The sequence below is a fragment of the Danio aesculapii genome, chromosome 9, assembly GCF_903798145.1.
Source record: "Danio aesculapii chromosome 9, fDanAes4.1, whole genome shotgun sequence".
NCBI lineage: Eukaryota > Metazoa > Chordata > Actinopteri > Cypriniformes > Danionidae > Danio > Danio aesculapii.
The window spans coordinates 46724098-46743638 of record NC_079443.1 but is presented as its reverse complement, the minus strand read 5'-3'; the positions used below and the strand labels follow the sequence as shown (position 1 = coordinate 46743638).

The 19541-nt window shown below is 36.7% G+C and overlaps 1 protein-coding gene across 1 annotated transcript in view; it reads right to left on the bottom strand.

The window, feature by feature from the left end:
- The window catches only part of traf3ip1 (TNF receptor-associated factor 3 interacting protein 1), a 66575-nt gene that overhangs the window by 2931 nt on the left and 44103 nt on the right, over positions 1 to 19541 (bottom strand). The window contains exons 11-14 of the mRNA XM_056466078.1: positions 19045 to 19177; positions 18918 to 18954; positions 16596 to 16669; positions 409 to 632 (exon numbers count right to left, since the gene is read on the bottom strand). Coding sequence (XP_056322053.1) covers positions 409 to 632; positions 16596 to 16669; positions 18918 to 18954; positions 19045 to 19177 — 468 coding nt within the window. The remainder of the gene's footprint in view (positions 1 to 408; positions 633 to 16595; positions 16670 to 18917; positions 18955 to 19044; positions 19178 to 19541) is intronic.

The following is a 19541-nucleotide window of genomic DNA, read 5'->3' as shown; positions in this document are numbered from 1 at the left end:
AGTAAATGAAGACACATTATATGACTCAAGATATTCTGGACAAAACCAGAATGAGGGCCTCATCTGTCATGATATAATGATCAATAAAACAGTTGCCAAGCCAACTTTCTGCTATAAACTAAAGCTCACAATTGTTGCCCTGCCTCCGAGCTGTTCTGATTGGTTCACTGCTTTTGGAGCTGACAGTGATGAGTTGTCAACTTCACACAATGTCTAATAGCTTCAAAAGATGCGAGGCGCGAGCGTAACAGTAACACAAGTCTGTCCAGTGTGTGTTTACTTTGGAAAACAATAGAAAAGTAGCTTGCTGGAGGAAACACGCTTTCGGTGTGTATGGCCCCTATGTGAGCCGTAGATAATAAGGAATCTTATTAGGAGTAGAAACAGAAAACTAATATGAATGTGCACCTCTGTTCCTGCAGAAGAGCTTGTGCATTCTCCTTGTTCTCTTTGCGCCAGCTCTGCAGTTCGTTCTGCATGGAGTCCATATCCTCCTGAATGTAGTCCATGATCTTTCCCAGTGGCAAAGCGCTGCGGCACACAGTCTGTATGGAGGAACGCAGACGCTCAATCTCCTTCGCCACCAGTTCACGCTCCTTCTTACGAGACGCCTCCGACACCAGCGACCGGTCCTGGAAAACACGGAGCCACAAAAAAAAAAATTAAAAAAAAAATCAAAAAAGTTAATCAATGTCAAAACTGCTGCATTTTTTCAGTTTCTTCTGTCAGTGTGAAAAGAGGATGAACGCCTAAACAACTAATTTCTATCTAATTCATTGACATTAATTTTGTCAAAAAATCTACTTGAAGCTTTGACAGTGTATTTCAGTTTTTATTTTTCTCAACTCAAATTTAAGCAGTTTTCAAGCAATTCCAGATGCGTTTTCAAGCTTTTCCAGCATTTCCAAAAGGCAAAATGGTTTAACCGGATTATTAACTTGCTAAGACTGCGCCTGGATCATATGAATATATGTTATGTTCAGTACGGTGAACTTTTTACAAGAGCAGCCCATGATAACATAGGTTTTCAATACTTAAATTATGTGTGTAAATAATAAAAAGGATCACATTTAGATGTGTATTCAAAATTTGTTATGTCTGTATTGATGAAATGAAAGTTTTAGTCCAGTCAAAAATGACATTTTCTTTATCAGTACCTTAGCCTTGTTTTATTTTAATTACCTGAGACCTTTGTTCTGCTTCAGAAGACAAATTAAGATATTTTAGATGAAATCCAAGAGCTCTCTAACCACCCATAGACAGCAATGGTCCTGAGTTGTTTAAAGTCCAGAAAAGAACCAAAAATAGTGTGAACTATTTCTGTTTTGTCATGAAAACTTGTTCTGTATGGTTCTCGACACTGATTGGCTGATAGCCATGCAATATTCTGCAATATCAGCACTCGCACAGTCTCCTCCCCCTTCTGTATTACTCCACCAACATAGAGTGACAGTGTATCAATAAACTCACTACAGTTTGACAAATATTGCAGTTGTTGGACAAAATAATGTACTTTTAAGGCTTTTTAGGCGAGAATGTAGTTGTTTAGATTGCAACTAAGCTGTTTATTTATAAGGATAGTGTCTATTTGAAATATTTATTATTTTGGAGATACAGCACATCAGCATCAATCAGCCTGTCATACTGACCAGAGCAAAGACAATCGACGTTCCACCTTAAGATGGCGACAGAGACTGTATAATAAGACCTCAGGGGAGAAACACTCAGCGTAATTTCAAACTACAGCTGAACAAATCATTCTAAATCAGGTAAGTGACACTCTAAATCGATCTCTCTCTTTGGTATGTTGTAGTGCTGTATTTATACCATAGTAATCTGCTAGTGTTTGCTTTGGCTTTTTTTGGGTTAATTATTGTGATATCCCGATTGCAACAGAGAAATACAAGGAAATACTAGGACCCAAAACAACAAAACTTGTCATAAATCTGTCATAAACATGATTGTCATGAAGTCATAATAAAAAAAATGTCATGGATTTTATAACAGTGCCATTAATATTTTTTGGACCTCAATTAAAGTGGTACAAGCTGAATTTGTCATTAAAATGTTATTAAACATCAATGACTTATTTATTAAATAATTTGACAACGTAATGACACTTTTAATGAGACATTTTAATGACAAAATGTTTGTTCCACTGTAAAACGTGATCAGAAAAATATTCATAACACAATTTTAATGGCCTCATGACAATCATGTTTATGACAGATTTATGACAAGTTATGTTCCCCTGGTAATGTTGTCATGACAAACATGAAGACACAACAAACAACGTTATCTTTGCATTTAAAATTACATAACGGAGACACTTAATGACAGTTTCATAAGGATGAATAAAATCTCACTCACATGTCACGATTATAAAGGTTTCAAGTGTTATGAACACCTCTTCAAGTAAAGTGTTGCCAAACTGACTCATAATAATGGCTGGTAAATGGTCTCAAGACTTCAAGGCATTTCCAGACACCTTATAAAGATAATTGAATAGTTGAACATGTTGCTAAGACGGAACTAAAGTTAGAACAAACATCAGTGTGTGGCCACTTGCCTTTTTTTTTGTTTGTTTGCTTGCTTTCATCAGTTTTGCTTTTCTACCACTAGCATCTGACAAGTGCTGAACACCTGACCATCAGCTTTGATGTAACAGGGCCTTAAGAGTTTTCAGAGCAAATCACTTCCCCTGATTCTCAAGCATCCCAATAAATGGAGCTTGTGACTGAAAAACCACTATTGGGAAGTCACTCCCATAAGGGAGCACTTCGTATGAATGCTATAAACGAGGTTAGAGGAAATCTATACCTACCAACAATATACTTTAGGGGGGGAAAGCACCAGGGAAAGGTCTGCATTTAGTGGTTTTCGATGTCAAGGCTACAAATGTTTAGAATTTCAAGGCAGGAATTATACAAACCTTGCAATGTATATAAAGATCAAAACGAAAGAGACATGGGATCCATAATGCGAGTGAGTGGTTAGTGAAGGCCTCCTCTGTATGCGGTGTGGTTGGGGGGTCCAGATCTGCCTCAGTCACCCTTCAGTCGAGCACTTGAAGGCCCCCCTGGCACACTGGGCCCGTGTCTATTTACTCAGCTGGGGCCACAGGCTGTGTGTGGCACCAGGCCAAACAGGCTTTATTCTTACTGCCTCCATTCCACTCACACACACACCCTCACGCAAGACGTGACTTTGTTTATTTTAGTAACAGGCTATGGCAGTGAAGTTATTTTACAGCAGTATTTGGTAACGACTACTTCACATTTACCTCAATCAGGCTAAACTATTCAAGCAGTTTGTGTCATTCCGGCCATAAACACCAACATTTTACATTCTCTAAGACATCTAACTTGAGCTACATGACAATACAATAACTAGAAACCTCCTTATCAAAACAGACTAAGCCTTACATAAAGTCCTCAAATGTTGTTCTGGATATAAAGGCTATTTTTACACAAATATGTACAATGAATTGTTGTGCGTGATATAAGAAAGCCATTTTGCAAATATAACCTGATTATTCTAATAAGCATTTTATGACACACTTAAGCATAATTGGACTAGTGTCGAAACATTACCTCTTTCTCAACATACTGGTTGCTGGTTTAATAACATCTCTGACTAATTTCATTTTAAAAAAAATGGTGAAAGACTTCACAAGTTCAATTATTTTTTAAGTGATTTGTATGAGACTGTCCTTATAATAAAATTGATTCAGAACCCCATGTTTCCAGTCTCTTCACCCTTCACACTGTGTATTACTCCACCCACATACAGCAACAAGCAGAGGACACTACAGTTTGACAAATATTGCAGCAGATAGACAACATAATGTACTTTTCAGGCCTTTTTAGTCGAGAATGTAGTTGTTTAGATTGCAACTATGCAGTCTATTTGAAGGATACTGCCTATTTTAAATATTTATAATTTCTGAGAGACAGCGCGTCGGTGGCAAATAGCCTGTCATTGAGCAGACCAAAGATGGTTGACGTTGTCCATCCACAAGATGGCAACAGAAACCGCATAATAAGCCCTTAGGGAAGGAAAAATCCAGCGTAATTATAAATTACAGCTGATCAAAACATAATAAAACTAGTAAGTAACAATCTAAGTCGATTTCTCTCTTTTGTATGTTGTAGTGCTGTATTTATACCATAGTAATTGTAGTGTGTTGAGAGTGAGATGGGACTCATCCTAAAGTCTTAAAACCGGAGATGGCCATCTGTTTCTAATGCATCTCCTGTTTTCGCTACTGCAGACTAGTTCAGTAAACAGAAAGAAAGAAATGCACGCATGTGTTTAGCGCTTTTCCTTATCGCAAACACAACAGTAATCTGGTGGTGATTGCATTGCTTTGGCTTTTTCGGGGTTAATTATTGTGATCTCTCGATTGCAACAGAGAAATACTGGGAAATCTCAGTAGACTGATGGCATTTCATGCCGTTCAGCCTTATAATCTTAAAATGTGAGCAAAATCACCTGTTTTGTCATCACTTTAGATATAACACTAGAGAGTCATTCAAATACCAGCTCTAAAGTGACGTTGGTGAAGTAACAACAATTCCTGCCATTCTGATGTCAGCTGCAGATGTGAATGGCGGAAGAAAGTAGTTCCTCATACAAAAGGATTTTGAGACTCTCCCTGTTTGATTTTCTTTTTTTATATACACTATTTTTCTGTCAGACTGTTGTATAAAGGCAATATCACACTCGTTGCAGACCTTAAAATGGTTTTTAAAAAATTAAAACTGCTTTTATTCTAGCTGAAAAAAAAACAAATAAGACTTTCTCCAGAAGAAAAAATATTATCAGACATAATGTGAAAATTTCCTTGCTCTGTTAAACATCATTTGGAAAATATTTTAAAAAGAAAAAAAATTCAAAGGGGGACTAATAATTCTGACTTCAACTGTATATTTTTTAAGCAGTCGTGTATTACAGGGGAATTTCTTTTACAATGTAAGCCAAATCAAACCAAAAATAGTGACCACAGAACTGTGATATAAACTGACCTGACAATTTTGTGAATCGTTCCACCCCTAATAACTATATATTTGTATTATATTTGTTTCAAATTAAATTTACTAAAGTAATTTTTAAATACAAAGCAAGTTTCAAATCAACTGATGTTTTCAAATTGTGAGTGAACAATATTCAGACAACAATATTCATGTAAAAATTTAAAAACATTCTTATTCTGGTCTGTGTTTTTTAAAATATATAAATTGATTAAAAAAGTAAATTATTAACAGGTTTTGACACTAAATAAATAAAGCCTAGTGTTTTGAATGATATTGGCAAAGTATGAATATTTTAAGCCATAATCAATACGTATTTGGGGCTCTTTTTTTTTGGCACTTAAACTATTTTGGATTTTGGCACTTAAACTATTGCTACACTGAATGACATTTTAGTGGTGTGTATTGTGAAACTGGAGCATGCAATTTATAAAAAAAAAGTTAATGTACAAAATACGTCCTGTAAAATAAAATAGCATATGCATGGTGGACGATATACAATGAAGTACAGCATTTTGAACATTAAAAAAATCTTACTTTCTATATTTACAAAAAGCTATAATCGCCCAGTGCTACATTTATCAACCTCTATCACCCTGTCCTAAATAGACATACACTATTTATGTTTCTAATCTGAAAATATTTTCAGAAGAAGCCAGTCTCTAATCATCTGTGTTTTGAAACCAAAAGTTTATTGTTACAACTTTACAGAGTCCGGTAACTACATCGCAAACACTTCAAAGGTTAACTACGCCGCTATTCTCTAACAAACATTTGAGAAGAAAGACTAAATTCATTTTTTCCCCCCTCTCTCTCTTTCTCTGTGGTTTACAAGTGTGTTCAAATTGAAATGTCTAATAGTTGTCTGCAATGTGGGTGGTTTCTTTGGCCCCAAAACACCCTCCCCTACACAAACACTGGCAGGGACATTCGGCCCACTGTTCGTGGAGCGCGAAGACCAGGCCAGATTCGCTCTGTTTGCTGTCCTCCTGCACCTCACCCCTTAGTCAAAAAGAAAAGAAAAACTACAGCTTTCTGTCTCACAGGACATAAATCAATCGTTTAAAGCAGCGCTCATTTTCCCTTCTCTTCTGCCGGACCCAAGAAAAATATTTGTTTTGCATGAGGCAGCTGAGGACAGGTTTTCCCATTATCTCAGACTGTGACACAAGCGGGACGATGAGTCGGTGTGCTCAGGGCAGGTGGCTTCCGGAGACGCTGATGTTCTGGGATGAAGACACTTATATTAGGACACCTCATTAACCTGCTATGTGGATCTAAGGCTTCAGCTGCAAGGCCAATTTACTTAATGAAGAAATGCATGCATAGTGCGTGATTTATAAAGTGCTATTTTAAAAACTACAAAAAAAAAAGCAGAGCGGCATTCTTCAAATGAGAGCTCTGGCAAAGAAAATCCTCGCAGTCCTCCTGAGAATGATCAACTTGAGAAGCATCTACTGTGCTTCTGTGTTGCAGTCCTGTGAATCTGAAACTTTTGAGTTCAAAAGTGATTCATAAGATTTAATGGGCTTTTTTTTTATATAGTTGACAATTATGACAAATTAAAAAAGAATTAAAATAGTGCTTGCTCCATATGAACTGAACAGAGTGTTGTTTTATCCACTACATGTGTGAAATCTAATTTGAATTTTCTAGTTTTATATATACAATGGGAGAAATAAGTATTCAACACATACAGTGCAACCGGAAATTTTTCATAACGCTTCACTTTTTCCACATTCTTTTATGTTTACAGCCTTATTCCACAATGGATTAAATTCATTTATTTCCTTAAAATTCTACACACAATACCTCATAATGACAATGTGAAAAACGATTTGTTGAAATTGTTGCAAATTTACTAAAAATTAAAAACCTGGAAAATCACATGTACATCAGTATTTACAGCCTTTGCTCAATACTTTGTTGATGGACCTTTGGCAGCAATTACAGACTCGAGTCTTTTTGAATATGATGCCACAAGCTTGGCACACCTGTCTTTGGGAATTTTTGCCCATTCCTCTTTGCAGTAACTAGTATCAGGTTAGATGGGAAGTGACGGTTTACAGCCATTTTCAGATCTCTCCAGAGATTTTCAATAGAATTTAAGTCTAGGCATTCACTCAAGGACATTCACTGAGCTGTTGTGAAGCCACTGCATTGATATTTTGGCAGTGTGCATTGGGTCATTATCCTGCTGGAAGATGAACTGTCATCCCAGTCTGAGGTCAAGAGCACTCTGAAGCAGGTTTTCATTCAAGATGTCTCTGTACATTGCTGGATTCATCTTTCCCTTTATCCTGAGTAGTCTTCTAGTTCCAGCTGCTGAAAAACATCCCTACAACATGATGCTGCCACCACCATGTTTCAGGGTAGGGATGGTATTAGCTTGGTGATGAGTGGTGCCTGGTTTTCTTCAAAAGTAATGCCTGGTATTCAATCCAAAGAGTTCAATTTTAGTTTCATCAGACCATAGAATTTAGTTTCTTATGGTCTGAGAGTCCTTCAGATGCCTTTTGGCAAATTCCAGGTGGTGAATGGCTTCTGTCTGGCCACTGTACCATACAGGCCTGATTGGTGGATTGCTGCACAGATGGTTGTCCTTCTGTAAGGTTCTCCTCTATCAAACGCTGGAGCTCAGACAGAGTGACCATCGGATTATTGATCACCTCCCTGACTAAGGCCCTTCTCCTCTGATCACTCAGCTTAGATCGCCGGCCAGCTCTAGGTAGAGTGCTGATGGTTCCAAACATCTTCCACCTACCAATGATGGAGGCCACTGTGCTCATTGGAACTTTCAGAGCAGCAGAAATGTTTCTGTAACCTTCCCCAGCCTTGTGCCTTGAGACAATCCTGTCTCTGAGGTCTACAGACAATTCCTTTGTCTTCATGCTTGGTTTGTGCTTTGACATGTACCGTCAGCCCTGGGACCTTATATAGACATGTGCATGCCTTTTCAAATCATGTCCAATCAACTGAATTTACCACAGGTGAACTACCATTAACATGCTGAAACATCTCAAGAATGATCAGTGGAAACAGAATGTACCTGAGCTCAATTTAGAGCTTCACGGCAAAGGCTGTGAATACTGATGTACATGTGACTTTTCAGGTTTTTCATTTTTAATAAATTTGTAACCATTTCAAAAAATCTTTTTTCACATTGTCATTATGGGATATTGTGTGTAGGATTTTGAGGAAATAAATGAATTTAATCCATTTTAAAATATGGCTCTAACATAAAAAAATGTGGAAAAAGTGAAGCGCTATAAATACTTTCCGGATACACTTTACTTTACATTCTGATTGGAAGTCAGTATATTGGGTATATGCTTAAGTTGACATAGGAAAACTATCTCCAGGTTCAACCTCTCATTTCTTTCAATTGAAAATACCTAAAATACAATTGAGATTTATAAAAGACAAATCACTGTCTGGTCATCTGGGATTTTTCTATGGATAATAAAATTTAGGATCCCAATTTTCCAAAGTGGTGGATTGTTTGCTTTTGGTGTCTGGTAGAGCGTTTAAGCCTAAAAATGATGGCAAGTGAAAAAAAAGAAAAGAGGATACTAGTTAAACGTTATTTAAAACATTCTGTGACTTAGTGAGATGCTGCAGTTGCATTTCTCTTGAATATGCATAAGAACATGAAATGACCAAAATGCAGATCATCTCTACATATTTGATTTAGGTGACACAATGGCTCAGTGGTTAGCACTGTCACCTCACAGCAAGAAGGTTGCTGGTTTGAGTCCCAGCTAGGCCAGTTGGCATTTCTGTGTGATATTCGCATGTTCTCCGTTTGTTGGAGTGGGTTTCCTCCAGGTGCTCCAGTTCCAGTCCCCCATATAAGTGAACTGAATAAACTAAATTGGCCGTAGTGTATGTGTGTGACTGAGCGTGCATGGATGTTTCCCAGTACTGGGTTGCAGCTGGAAGGGCATCCGCTACATAAAACATATGCTGGATAAGTAGGAAGTTCATTCCGTTGTGGCAACCCCTCATGAATAAAGGGACTAAGCTAAAAGATGAATGAATGAATGAATGAATATTTAAATCACCGTATATGGTGGTAAACCATTTAATTATGCATTGTGGCTTCATTGGTAAAGTCCTTTTGAGGCAGCCTTCTACATGGTGGGTCCAACACGAACTCAGAGGGGAAAGATTAATTGTTTAGCAATGTTTAAAGGTTTCCTCCCTGGGGAAAACATGGGCCCCGTCCAGCAACATCATAAAAATAGCTGGGATGAAGTGAAGTGCAAAGAGGCGGAGTGGTGTACACAGGATGGAAGGGTCAGTTCGGCCCCAGCGGGGTCACCGCTGAGATCACCGTAGTGCACTTGCATGCTAAACGGATCACCACAGTGCGTGACAGTCGGATTTATGACAAGATTTATGACATTAAGACTGAAATAACAGGTTAAAACGCAACCAATTACACTATCAGACATCAGAGACCCACACTGTGGTATTTCACCATAACCTTCAGGATGTCAATCGTCTCTTGGTGAGGGCAGAATGTTAAGGAATGCAATGAGAGTCATTTCCTTTACATTTCTAACAAAAAGGTATATGTTTACAAAGACACAGGCCTGAAGGGATGACTATTTATTTTCCTGCCTGTTCTGCAGAGCGCGATCTGGCGTGGTGTTCACTCAACAGCCATCCATTTGTGTGCCATGGGGTTTATTTATACATTGCAAACCTTCATCAGGCTAATTTGATGGCGCAAAAGAGGGGAAAGGAAGGAGGGAGGAAAAAAAGCTTACGAAAACGCAGCTGCTGTCAGGGGCCAATACTCTAAAAACAAAAAAAGACGCCCTACGAGAAGTATCTTACAATAATATACACGTGATCTGGAAGGTCACAACAGAGGTCAGCCTCAAAACGTACAACAAATTCTTTGTAATTCAGCATCCGGCCTGTTATTACTGTCAAAAGAAAAAAAAAAACAGCCTAGCAGATCTTATTAAACAAAGTTTTGTCGACCCTGGTGAAGTAAATCTTCACTTACGAAGCGGAACGGAAAGCTCAAGCTAATATAACCACGGAATGAGTCATTGGCTCCGTTTCACCTTCAGAATTATGAATAGTCAAAACTTGAAATTCTGTGGTCATTCCGAAGAGATTAAGTCATATGTACTTGATGTGGGGATCTCTGTAAACTCCAAATCCCGGTGAGATCTGAGAGCGAAAGCTCATATTTGTGGAGTGAGTTATGAGCGCTGTAACTTCAAACCTGTCGCGGGGTTAAGGAAGCTCAATATTTACATTTTTAACCCTGGATGTTGCACTATGATTACAGGAGAGCAGCCGCTTTATTGCACTGACCCTTACCCCCTTTCAAGTCAGGAAGGAAGTCATTACAGGTTTTTTCTTCCTCCATTCAGCTGACTAGACAGGAGAGGTGCGGAATGCCAGTTTGCATGTACTCCCTGAAAAACGCACACCCATTTCATGCCCCGCAATTAAGATGGAGAATTTAGTCAACTGATGAGGCTAAATTAAGTCAATTAGGAGAGCACGCAGTGCAGCGCTCAGGTTCCAGCCCACAGTCGGCCTGCGTTTGATGGGGGAAATCTAATTTGATTATTTGGGATTGAAAGGAAATCCAGTCTGATTGTTTTGAAATCAAGAACACAGGAGGGAGAAGCACTCACTGTAAGGGCCAGCAAAGATCAGCTCACTGTGTGGGGAGGAAGTTCAACACCAAACGTCTGCAGAATAGAGCTCATGCCTGGAACTAAATTAATTAATAAGATTTGTGGTCATTGACTCATTTGCACAAAATTTCAAGCCTATTTTTTTCAAGTAAAAAGTTTGCCATGTAAATGGTAATGAGAGCTCCAAAAAAGTGTGCCAATTTATGTTTGACATCAACTTGTTTGAGTCTTCATTAACTTTAATAGAATAATAAATTACAAACATAATTTCAAATGCAGCTTTTGACTAAATGGTAGTATACACGCTACCTTTAAAAATATTTTTGTTAGATTTAATCAAAAATAAACAAAAAAAGTAGAAAGTATCAATTAAAATAAGTGTCTTTAATATATTAAAAACAGTGTCATTTATTCATGTGAACAGCCATTACTCCAGTCTCCACATTTGCTGCTTGGAAAACATTTCTTATTATTATCACAGTAGTGCTGCTAAATATTTTGATGGAAGAATCTTTTTTTAAAGATTCTTTTGTTAAAAGAATTAATAAGACTTTTGTGATTGTTGACTCATTTGGACAAAATTTCAAGCCTCTATCTTCCACAAAAGAAAGAAGAAAATGTACCATGTAAATGGCAATGAGAGCTCCAAAAAGTCTGACAATTTATGTCTGACATCAAACTTACTTGACAGTCTTTATTCACTTTAATATGAGTAGAATAAAAAACAAATATCATTTTGAATGTAGCTTTTGACTTGGTATATACACTTAGTATATATAATAAAAAGCTTTTTATTTATTCATTTACTTTTTTCATAAATGTTTTTTATTCTTATAAAAGCTTGCATTTATTTAATCAAAAATAAACTAAAACTGTGGAAAAGTATCATTTAAAATAAGTGTCTTTAACATATTTTAAAAAGTCAATGTGAACAACCATTACTCCAGTCTCTACAATTGCTGCTTAGAAAACATTTCTTATTAATATCACAGTAGTGCTGCTAAATATAATTTTCTTTTTTATTTTGTTCAAATAAAGTTCAAACTAGCAGTTTTTGCTTGAAATGGAAGACAAAGTTCTAGCAGACAAACAAAAATTAAATTATATTTATTTTTCCTCAAAGTGACTTAAATTGAGGTTAAAAAAAAGGTAAAACTTTCCTTACAATTCTCACTCCTATTTCTCCCTACTGACGACTCACACTTTGAGCTTGTGACTCAGCTGGAACATTGAGCTGCAAGAGTGAATGTTGTGCATGAAGGCCAACACTAAACACTCATCAGGCCTACAGTCAGTGATGGACAGACAGAAAGGAGAACAGTCTGGGTCAGGTGGACCACCCAGTGCAGGACATGAAGTGTAAGTGTGAACTCACACTGCTCCAACCATTCCTGGATCCCAAAGAGCACAAAACATGTAAAAAAATTGGGTGCCCCTTGATAATCATATTTGAAGAATCTAACTAAGGATCTTTCTAGCAAACGTATGTTCGTGTTGTTTCAAGAAAGCAACCATTGATTTGTGTTGCATTTTATTTTCATTTGTTTATATTAAATTATTCTTTGTTTATTTATTTTATATACTCATATGGTCAATGGACGATTATATAATTATCAATATATCATTCTATTGATTATTACTTCATGATTAGATTTTTTTGTCATTTTTTGGTAAGTTTTTATATTTTATTATTATTATTTCCTGTAATTATTGCTTTTTTATAATCTTTTTTATAATCTTATGTCTGTGTGGATTCAAGCAATGCTTGTTTTCAAGAGTAAGAGAAAGTCTCCGTTTCAAGGTCTGTATTTTCACTAAACAATGTTGTAAAGGAGTAATTTTCCATTGCAGATGCTTGTAGTATAACAGGGCCCAATCTCAATTCTACCCCTTAGGCCTTCCCCTTACCACGTGACACAAATGAGTATTTTTGTCATTATTTCGACAAACAAGCATATGTTTTAATACACTCATAACGGCATTCGGGTTTCGCGTTCACGTCATGCTATAAAAAAACGCTAAAATAAAAACCGCCACGTTTCACGATCTATAATCCTTAATAATAACTCCTGTATACGTTAGCTGTCCCTCAACATACTTTCACATCTGACACTCGATGACACACGAATCCCCTGTCAGAAAAGTCTAGTGGCTGGGAATAAGCTTTTTAGTGTCTGCTATAACCTTAATGTTGTTTTTGGTGTGTTTACATAGATGAATATGGCCACGGTGTAAATGCACAGGATAGTTACCACATTACCACATTATTGCCACATTATATCGTTATGATAACATAAAATATACCTTCAGTGATTTCCTGAAGATAAATACCAAAAAATAACACAACTGGAATAACTACTGCAGTCACGATCGTCTGATCTCATATGGCCAGAGAAAGACCAAGAAGTTGTTGTCCATCAAATTGACATTTTAATTGTTTATTGCATTTTTGGTGGATGAAAAGCAATACTAATTGTTAGGTCTCATGCGTGACCTATTTTGTTTGTTTTGTGATTTTGCAGAGCCTGTACGATTGCAATTGGTGGGTGGGTCATCTCACCTGAGACCCATTATGTGGTGCCTTTAAAGAATCCAACATTCTGACTGAGAGAGAGCTCGATTAGCTAGACGTCCCTGCCCTGGCGTTTTGATTTATTTTAGTTTGTTTACGATCATGAACTCAGTTCACTACCATACACATGCTTTTTACTACTGACTTATATTTATACTGACTTTGTTTGCTTTAAATACATTTGTTAATTATGACTTTCTCTTTTAAATTTACCTGGTCCATATCGTCTCTTTAATGTTGCAATTTTGAGCTGGTTGTAACACTAATATTCAACTGTAATGTATTGATATATACAGTTGAAGACAGAATTATTAGCCCTCCTTTGATTTTTTTTTAATTTTTAAAAATATTTCCCAAATGATGTTTAACAGAGCAAGTAAATTTTCACAGTATATCTGATCATATTTTTTCTTCTGGAGAAAGTCTTATTTCTTTTATTTCGGCTAGAATAAAAGCAGTTTTTAATTTTTTCTGAACCATTTTAAGGTCAAAATTATTAGCCCCTCTAAGCCAATTTTGTTCGACTGTCTACAGAACAAACCATCGTTATACAATACTATACCTCTCTTTTCACCCTGATGATCCCTCGGTTCCAGCTCGCATCTCAGCCTGCCTGTCAGACATTTCACACTGGATGAAAGATCATCATCTTCAACTTAACCTTGCGAAAACGGAAATGCTTGAAGTTTCTGCCAACCCGACTCTACACCATAACTTTTTAATCCAGATGGATGGGGCAACCATTACTGCATCCAAAATGGTAAAAAGCCTTGGAGTAACGATTGATGACCAACTAAACTTCTCTGACCACATTTCTAGAACTGCTCAATCTTGCAGATTCGCACTCTATAACATCAGATAGGTCCGACCCTTCCTATCTGAACATGCAGCTCAACTCATTGTTTAAGCTCTTGTTCTCTCCAAACTGGATTATTGCAACTCTCTACTAGACGGGCTTCCAGCTAACTCTATCAAACCTCTTCAGCTGCTTCAGAACGCAGCAGCACGAGTGGTCTTTGATGAACCCAAAAGAGCACGTCACTTCGCTATTCACCCGTTTGCACAGGCTGCCAGTTGCTGCTCGCATCAAATTCAAAGCTCTGATGTTTGCTTACAAAGCGACCTCTGGCTTTGCTTCTTCTTATCTTCTCTCACTTCTGCAGATTTATTTGCCCTCCAGAAACTTGCGTTCTGTGAATGAACGTCACCTCGTGGTTCCATCCCTAAAAGGGAAGAAATAACTTTCCCGAACTCTCACATTCAATCTGCCCAGTTGGTGGAATGAACTCCCTAACTACATCAGAACAGCCGAGTCACTTGCTGTCTTCAAGAAACGACTAAAAACTCAACTATTTAATCTCCACTTTCCTTCCTAATCAGTAACTGCCTCTCTGGCTATACCACTAACTGTACTCTCTCTCAAAAAAAAAAAAAAAAAAACACATTACTAATGCTTTGCTTCTTAGACTTTACACACCTGAAATTTGCCTATAGCACCTATTCACTGTTGCTCTTATAGTTGTGTACATTGCTTCCTTGTCCTCATTTGTAAGTCGCTTTGGATAAAAGCGTCTGCTAAATGACTAAATGTAAATGTAAACAATAACTTGCCTAATTACCCTAACCTGCTTAGTTAACCCAATTAACCTAGTTAAGTCTTTAAATGTCACTTTAAGCTGTACAGATGTGTCTTGAAAAATATCTAGTAAAATATTATTTACTGTCATCATGGCAAAGATAAAATAAATCAGTTATTAGAAATGAGTTATTAAAACTATTATGTTTAGAAATGTGTTGAATAAATCTGCTCTCCGTTAAACAGAAATTGGGGAAAAAATAAACAGGAGGGCTAATAATTCAGGGGGCTAATAATTCTGACTTCACCTGTATATGCATGTTTCATAATCACTGGCCAAAGTACACTTGAGACAAAGATCTACATTTAGATCTAAAATAATTTACAAACAAGCTAATTATAAAAATCCACCAGTATATTCAATACTTTCTAATTTGTTATCACTATCGCTTCACAGCAAAAAGGTCGCTGGTTCGAGCCCCGGCTGGGTCAGCTGGCATTTCTATGTGAAGTTTGCATGTTCTCCCCGTGTCCGCATCAGATTCCTCCGGGTGCTCTGGTTTCCCCCACAGTCCAAAGACATGCGTTATAGATGAATTGAGTAAGCTAAATTGTGTGTGTGAATACAAGAGTGTATAGGTGTTTCCCAGTGCTAGGTTGCAGCTGGAAGTAGGTATGGGCCAGTATAAGATTCTGACGGTATGATAACCTTGGATAAAAAGATCATGATTTTATGGTATTGTGATTACGGCTCTTAAATATCTATTTTTTTAAATGTCTGGGTAAAAAAACAGTAGCAGCAGTAAACATGTCAGGCTTAATCATTCAATTGAATTATTGACTTCTGCCGTCTTCATTTATTTCAAAAACATATTTTTTTAACAAATTTAAAACAGCATCTTTGTATATTGTTTTTGCTGGAGATACTGTTGTCCTAAAAAGGTAAATAAAAAACCTATCACATACCTTAGGAATGGCATTGCAGAAAATTTTGATGGTTTTAAAACCTTGACTTTTTTTAAACCGCGGTATACCTTGAAAACGGTTATCATCCCATGCCTAGCTGGAAGGAATCTGCTGCGTAAAACATTTGCTGGACAAGTTGTCAGTTCATTCTGCTGTGGCGTCCCCTAGTTAATCAAGGGACTAAGCAAAAGGAAAGTGAATGAATGTTTTATTGGGACTTCCTAATATTTTGTCCTCTTACTCTACCCTTAAACCCTCAACAGTTATTAAACATTTAATTCTAGATGATGTATGTGCCATTTTCCTCATGGGGTCCAAAAAAGTGTCCCCACAAATAGTGAAATCCAGAACCACACACCCACAGACTCACACAAAACAAGCCACAATTGTTAATGTTAACCACAGAAACGTAAAAATATCTAAACAGTAAGTTCGGTGCCATCATGCTTGTTTTGCTCTAATTATTTAAGCTCCGCTGAACAGAAAAACACTTCAATGGCTCTGAGGGACCACTATTACATTTCTCCAGTCCATTTGCAAAGTTGCTTTCTTTAGTAAACTGACGGTGCACTGGGTCAGGCTTTGGAAATGAAAAGGGAGACAGACACATCCCCGAGGTACTGTTTAGAGCACACACAAAAAATGCAGATTCCCTTGATGAAGAGATTTTGAAATGCATTTACTCACGTTACTGGAATTTGGTTGTGGAAAAACAAAACTTGTGCCATGTAAATTGGAACGGGACTGCCATCTAGTGGTCGTGAGAAGAAATGGCTTACCTGCTCTTTTGACTTTGAGGATGGAGATGATTCATAGTCTTTCTTTGTCTCCAGGATTTTTTTCACAAGTCCACCTATAACCAAATGAAAACCAGTATTTTATTATCAATTTTTAAACTGGTCGTTGAAGACTTAATTTGTAACAGTTGTAATTTTACTCCTGTGACCTTGTTTATTAACTACTGTTTACTGCAATAAGCATATTACAATAAGTTATTAACTATTCAAGTTAATTTGTGTTTTTATTATTTCCCTAATATTTTCCAGCCAGGTTTTAATAAACTTGCAATATTGTTGAAAACACAGAACTTTCTGTTCTGATATGCAAAAAGATTTTAGTTCTTATATGTCCTCTGCTTGTAAACTCGTAAACAAACAATTGCGATTGGTTCATGAGATCTGCCAGATTAGCTAGTACTGATCGAGTAATGAAATGTGATTACTGGCCGATATCAATCTCTGGCCGATCAATCGGAGCATCCCTAGTGTAATCTTTTTAAAAAATTACTATTATAAATAGGAATGCTCCGACCCGTAAACAAACAATTGTGATCGGTTCATGAGATCAGGCAGATTAGCGAGTATCAATCGAGTCACGAAAGGTGATTATTCACCAATACCTTTTTTTAATCTGGTCAATCGATTGGAGTATCCCTAGCATACTCTTATAAAAAAGTTACTATTAGAAATAGGAATGCTCCAACTCGTAAACAAACAATTGTGATCGGTTCATGAGATCAGGCATATTAGCAAGCACCGATCAAGTCATGAAATGTGATTATCGGCCAAAACCGATCTCTGGTCGATCGATCGGATTATCCCTAGTATACTCTTTTAAATAAGTTACTATTATAAATAGGGATGCTCTGATCGATCGGCCAGAGAACCGATCTCATCTCATGAACCAATCGCAATTGTTTGTTTATGAGTTTACAAGCAGATGACATATAAGAACTGAAATCCTTTTGCATATCAGAACTGAAAGTTTTGTGTTTTCAACAATATTGCAAGTTCATTAAAACCTGGCTTGAAAAATTTGGGAAATTAAAATAAAAAACAAATTAACTTGAGTATTTAATAAATCATAATATACTTATTGCAGTAAACAGTAGTTTATGGACCTATTTCCTTTAGTAAAGAAGTAATGGATTTATAGGTGTGCATTTTAACTTCATATGCATCAAATTTGCACTCCAAACTTCATTGAGACATGCAGTGTTTCCAAATTGCTTTGTTAGTGATTTTTCCTACCAATTTTTTGTATGTGTTTTATCTGTTATTTTCTGCAAAGCTGCTTCAGACCATTACATGCCCACACTAAATAGTTATAAGAGACATGATTACGAAATTATATGCAACATCTTTAATTTATTCTCTTAGGTAAAGAGAGATCTCCACTTAAGTATCAGCCTTAAGGGAAAATGTGCTTTATGCATTATTAAGCTTGAAGCATCAGAATCGATACTTGCTATCGGTCGATCACCATGACAAGAAATTGGTACTCGGTATCGGCTGCAAAATCCTGATCGGAACATCCCTAGAGTATACATATAAATTTATAATCCCAAACTATTTTGCACAAAATTACAACAGTTTTTTTTTTTTATAATCCAAGGCTGCATTTACACTGCAGATCTTGATGGTCAATTCCCATTTTGTGTATATGATTTTTTTGACAACCCAGTTACATGATCTTTTAAAAGTGACTTGTATGCAATTGTCTGCGTTTACAGAGCAGAGCGCACAGCAAAAGCGCAATGAACAAGGGAAAAAAAATAAAAATAAATAAATAAAAAGAGCTTTTTCAGTCCTCGTGTATGAGATTTAAGGTTTGGGACTATGCTGAGGTCTGTTTTGAAATAAAAGCATCAGTGTTGATGTCATTCGCTATGGTTTATAATGATGCATGACTCGCATTGACGGGTTAAGAATCCGATCTACCTGCTTACACTGCAGACACGAGGGCACGGATTCGATTCATATCGGATAAAATTCCACATATGAACAAGGCCTGAATATGATTTGTGTAAATCGGAATCCATGGGATTTTTTCCTGCTTACACATACATGGGCCTTAACCCATCTGTGCCACATAGGAGGGAAAAAAAAAATCGCAATGAGTCATTTGAACCATACAATGTAAATGCAGCCTATATTCATTAGTATTACAGCACTTTCAAAACAAGCTTCTCTCAAAAGCTAAAACATTGTGACATTTTTAAAAATAATTTCAACAATTCCAATTGACACAGAAGTTTGTGTGTGTTTGAGTTTCAAGATGTCTTTCATCATTTTCATGAGGTCTTTGTATTCATGACTCACCATGTTTGTCATCCCCTTGTAACTCAAGTGAATTAGTCTGTAATGAAAAAAATATAAATTAGTCTGAATCACACTGATTTTTATCCAAATACTGTACTGTATATGCATCATAGTGCATCTTCACTACCTCTACTTCAGGTACATCAGACGGAGGTGGAGCTGCCTCCTCCACCACAAACTGCCCATCGTCATCATCCTCATCTTCAGAGAGCTTCTTGCCATCCAGAATGACCGATGAAGGGGTCTTGCCACTGCCAAGCCTAAGAAAAGTACATTTTTAAAATAAAGTTAATTACTAACTGATCCCTTTATAATCTGCCACCATTTCAACCCCTTTTAGACCCAGTAAGAGCATTTTCAGACATGCAGTTCATTTACTTTGTTCTGAAACAGGGATTTATATATATATATATATAGTTTTATGATATACTTTTTAAAACAGTTTGAGCTGGAATCCAGGTTTTGTTGGCAAAGTATTCTTGCAAATCCTGACCTTACACTTTGATAACAAATAAGCTCACTCTGCGAATCAAACACTGCTTTGTTTGACGTAAAACATTTCATACTATTATGTGATTTCTGTGTTAATATTTGCCTAAATAAATCAAACTAAGGACAAAAACA